Consider the following 5,046-nt stretch of genomic DNA (forward strand, 5'->3'; position numbering starts at 1 on the left):
ACGGGAGTGAGCGCACCTCCTCAGTGAAGCGCACCTTTAAAAACCTCGTTCCGTCAACGATCTCCGTCCCCGAGGCGACATCTGCCTCACTCCCCACTCATTCAGTCGTGATACAATCTTATCGTCTTCCATGTACACCGGCAGGTTAATGAAGGACACCACCATATCGGTGCTGATTATGTCCCTCCTCGTCCTTCATTGTGACTTCATACGTCCTCTCACCTCTCACTCTGCAGCCGATCACTTCTCCGCACTTCTTCTTCACCTCCTTCAAAACTTCCATCATTGAAATTCTTGCCGTTCCCTCCATCGTCAAGTCTCTTCCGTACTTCTCTCGTACGCCACTCTGTTCAGATTTCGTTCTTCGTTTGCTCCTTGGCCTTCATCCGTCTCGTTGCTCTGTCTACTGTCAATCACGGGTTGTCTGTCTTTCTCCACACTTTCCTTTTCTCCCATATTCCACCTGTCCGTGTCTTTACTCGGCAGTTTTTCCGTTCCGTTGTTTGTTGCCATAATGTCCGACCGATAAAAAGTGAAAAACAGCAAAGCTGTCGGGGGATTGAGGCTTATAATAAACGCAAACTTCTTTCCAAACGAAATCTATCACCAAAATGACGAAAAAACTAATATATATGATGTCTATGAAGATTCTCAGTCATCCAGGTCATAGTTATCCAACGAAGGTTAAAGTCAAGGGCAACTGGACTTGGTTGAAGATACTGGAAGACGTTTCGTCCCTCATCCAAAGGACTTCTTCAGTCCAGTTCAAGGAAGCATCTACACCAGTGTTGAGAAGCCGTCATTGAACAGGGGAGGGGGTCTACGCCACCACTTATCCCCCACTTACAATGCTGTCCTTTCATCACTTAAGGAAACGTAACCTATTGGCCTCAGGTGAAGATACCAACGATGGTCGTTCAGTCTCGGCCACAGGTAGTCTTAACGACTGTAACGACTGTCGTCACAGCAACAAGGAACACTAACGAACCAGCGGTATCGATGACCCGGGCCAACGACCCCACTGAGGTTAAATAGCTGAGTTTCCCTGCCAGTCAGTCAGAACTGAAGAAGTCCTTTGGATGAGGGACGAAACGTCTTCCAGTAGCTTCAACCAAGTCCAGTTGCCCTTGATTTTAACCTCCGTTGGATAATATCTATGATGAAAAACGTTTTGATTCAAGGCACACTATTACCGCTCTGCCGCTTCCTGCTTCAACCTTCAGGCGTGTTCAGGGTGGTATGGCCGTAAGCGAGAAAAAACAGCCACAAAAAGCCTCTTTATAGATGGTGATCACTATTATGACCAATCATAAGCGTTAACATAGAGTTTCTCACATAACTTTACTAATACAAAATATGTTCTGTATATATTTTGGTGAATTAAGGATTCATTTCAAGTAAACCAGAGTTGGTGATTGCTGAAAGAGTGAAAAGACAAACTTTTTTTCTGTCCAGTTTGAATGAAGTGTGTTGTCCAAAGATCAGTGAGGTTAAATTAATGCTTTTCTCAATGGAGTCTGGTGAGCTGTCGTAGCGCCCACTTGTTTTGGTCTGAGATGCTGGCGCTCCAGTGGCAGTGAATGTTGCGTACCGCACTGCCAAATAAACAAGGACAGAAATCTTAAGGATTACAACTTCAAAGTTTAATATCACGAGCTGAGGAAAACCCTGTTTAGCTAATCTGGTAACAGGTTCCTGACTGAAGGAAATGTTCACATGAAACATGCATCTGTACAACAATCTAAGACTAAACAGCTCTGATCTGATTCAACATTCATGTACAGAAATCAAACTATTTTCCACTGATGTACAAATACAGAAAATAACAGAGACAAATTCAGCAAGAAAGACTTTCCAGTGACACATCTGCTAAATGACAAAGAAAATATTAGTGGAATGACTAAAATTATTTAAAACATATTATAAAATAACAAAGTAAAAAATTAAATGTAAAAAATACAAAACTAAGGAGAGCTTCAACAGAATAACAACAACAATAATAAGATTATAATAATACTGCTTACAAAGGTCACACTCAAATAACAAAACCTCTGGTGTGAGACTTTGACTCCACATGAACTAACCCCCCAAAGTAAATAAATACAACAGAATCATCTTGAAAAGGAATAAAAACCACAGTTAATAAATAAAAAAATAAAAACGTTTTTTTTACTAAGACAGTTTAAACCAGTTCCAAGGAATTCTGGGAACGATTGTGTTTCAGGAGACGACAACTGACAGCAGCTAACATCAATTAGTTTCCGCTCCGCTTCAGTCACATTTAAAAGCTGTTCTCTATTGGTCGCTTCCGACCAATCACGGCTGAGGGTGACGTGACGCCCCGCCCCCTCTGTATCGACTAGTCCGATCAATAGGTGCAGGTTTTCTACTGTTACGGCAGAGGAAGTTCAGACGAACTGCTTGGGCTTCTGGGAAGAGGTGGGCGTGGCTTGTGTTGGTGGTGGTGGCGGGGGCTTGTGCTTCTCTGACGACTCACCCTGGTCGCCATGGAGATGAGGGGTGGCCTCAGCTGCAGTTTATAAGACAACAGCTACGTTTACCTTTTTGTTATTCAGTGTGTGTTTACTGCTTCCTCTGTGAGGATCAGTGTTTATTTCAGTGGCGACTAGAGAACGCATGTTACAGACAGTCCTCACAAGTCTAGTACTCTTACTCTGTATCTTGGACAGCGCGAACTCCAGCCCCTTCATGGCTTTGACTTGGTTACTCTTAAACCGGGCGAGACCAAACTCCTGCCAGAGAGAGACGGACAGTTAAACCCCATTCAGACAGCATTTATGTCTTTATGTCGTTCTTACTCCCAAGTCGTCACATATGGAGGCGTGGTCAAGACCCGTTGGCGTCAGTTTGTGACGCACTGGGGAGCCCTGTAGCGTCATAGTTGAACATACTAAGGGAAGCCCTGTAGCGTCATATTTAAACGGATATTTAACAGAAAAGTCAGAGTAAGGAGGTGGTAAGGGTGGACGTTGGGTCAGAAACCGGACTCGCATGAAGGAGATCTGGAGATAAAGTCAACATTAGCTTCTCCCCAGGTTTTTATTTGTGACGTAGGTTACGTAAGTTCGGCAAGTAACGTGACTTAACTTACATAAGTAAAGTCTCGTAACTAAAGTTATCTTAACTCAAACCATGATATTTTCCTAAACCAAACCAAATTGCAACCATTTCACAGCATTAACTTATACTTTAATTTTGAAAGTTGCTTATTTATTGTTGCCAACTTGACTACGGAGACCTACGCATCCAAAACCTTTTAACACAGGGTGTTAAAAAGTGACGCCAAGGGGTCTTGACCAAGCGTCCATATTTGATATTTGGCTTTAGACAGAAAGAGAGAAACGTGTGTGTGTGTGTGTGTGCGCGCACCTGTATAGGCCGGGCCAGGCCGCAGACGGCCGAAAGGATCCAGGCCTCCCTCCTGAGTTTGGTCCAAGATGGCCGACTGCCGTCCTCCTCAAACACACAGCGCTCCACCACCGTCTGAGAGAGAGAGCCAGCACACACTGTCAAACTACAGCTCGAATGTGGGAACAAATTTAACATTCGATCTTTAATCGGTTAGCTTTCAAAACTGCCAGTGTACACAAGCAAGTGCCTTGTTCCTCAGAGGGGAGCGTACGCTGACTTTGTCAAACACAGCAGCCTGTAATGTCAGTGAAGGCACCACGAATGGATCAGGAGTGGATGTCTACTATCACCGCCCTCTACAAAGCCACGCAGCGTCCCTCCTTCTCTGCTGCTTCCATTACGTGGCCACGCAGTCACATGAACAAGAATATAAATATCAACATTTCCTGAATGAGGTCAGTCCCACCGCCTGGCTGGAGGTCGGAGAGCCTCGTGATCAAACTGAACCAGCAGTGAGTATTTTAAACCCTGTTCCTCATAGAAATGAATGGGGAGTGAAGTCTAAAGATTGAGATGAATTGCAAAAAATGACTGCGTTGGCCGGGAATCGAACCCGGGTCAACTGCTTGGAAGGCAGCTATGCTAACCACTATACCACCAACGCTTGTACGACCACCCTCTGATACCCTGATGCTTTACAGATAACAGCGAGGTGTAGAGGCCATATTGATAAACGCATGCGTTAATTTTATACGTTACTAAAGTCAGATTCAGTCAGCGGCTAATGTTACTGGTCTAACATGGAAAAATGAGGTGAGCGGCTCTGATTTGCGGGTGATTTCCGTTAGTTAACCGTTAAAGTAAACTGACCATCAGCGTGTTGTGGTTCAGGTTCCAGGTCTTGGTGGTGAACGTGTGCGTCTGCGGGTCCACGATGGAGTCCTCCAGCACGTAGACGGCCCGGGCCATGTGAGCGGGGAACACGCGCTCCGCCCAGCCCGGCAGCCGGTTTGTCTTGGTCAGCAGTCGCCGTGATAACAGGTGGTTGCTGGGGGTGACCTCGCGGTACAGGACGTCCTCTGTGAGGACGTGGGCGCTGATACACAAACACATACAGATTATACAGAGAGCCACAGTGTGTGTGTGTGTGTAAATAAATAATATTTGTGGGATGTCTCAGTTTGAATCTGACCCTAACATTATTCTCAGTGATACTTTCACAGATAAACCTAGAACTGCAGGGTGCAAAGGGTGGAGGAGGAATGTTTTCCAGCTAAGAACGGGGGGTCAGGACAGAACCACCACGGGACACGGGGACGCTCTCTGTCAGTGAGGGTACAAACGTGTGTTACCTGTATGGGTTAGGGTAGCGCTGCCAGAAGGCGGCCAGCACCTGATGCCATGGACTGTTAATGTCGACCTCGCTGTGGAAATGCCTCCCCATGTCTACACACACACACACAGAGAGCTCACGGCCGAGTCATTCAGGAGCTGCAGGAAAAGGCAGGCACAGATACATTTTGTACATGTTTCCAAAGTCTCTTCAGGCAGAATATTTGTTTTGTTAATGTTACTATTCCCATGTTTACCAACAACTGTTTTGTTTTGTTTATAAGTGTTAATTTCTGCTGCACTGGGAAATGAAGCTGTGCTGCAGTGGTTTGCAGAGCGCAG

General features: G+C 45.4%; 1 protein-coding gene and 1 non-coding gene across 2 annotated transcripts; both read right to left on the bottom strand.

The window, feature by feature from the left end:
• Positions 1–1,627: 1,627 nt before the first annotated feature.
• LOC119911624 (PRELI domain-containing protein 1, mitochondrial-like) lies at positions 1,628–4,863 on the bottom strand (the record flags this gene model as incomplete). The annotated part of the gene is given in 5 exon segments (XM_038730560.1): positions 1,628–2,530; positions 2,675–2,753; positions 3,391–3,504; positions 4,243–4,468; positions 4,725–4,863. Coding segments are annotated over 5 exon segments (633 nt in total). The 3' UTR covers positions 1,628–2,408.
• On the bottom strand, positions 3,965–4,036 carry trnag-ucc. Its single transcript has one exon. It is a non-coding gene; the product is annotated as a tRNA-Gly (tRNA).
• Positions 4,864–5,046: the final 183 nt, after the last annotated feature.

This window comes from Micropterus salmoides, unplaced genomic scaffold (genome assembly GCF_014851395.1).
Source record: "Micropterus salmoides isolate LMB-PRFRI ecotype aquatic unplaced genomic scaffold, ASM1485139v1 Ms_hic_scaffold_2, whole genome shotgun sequence".
Taxonomy (NCBI): Eukaryota; Metazoa; Chordata; class Actinopteri; order Centrarchiformes; family Centrarchidae; genus Micropterus; species Micropterus salmoides.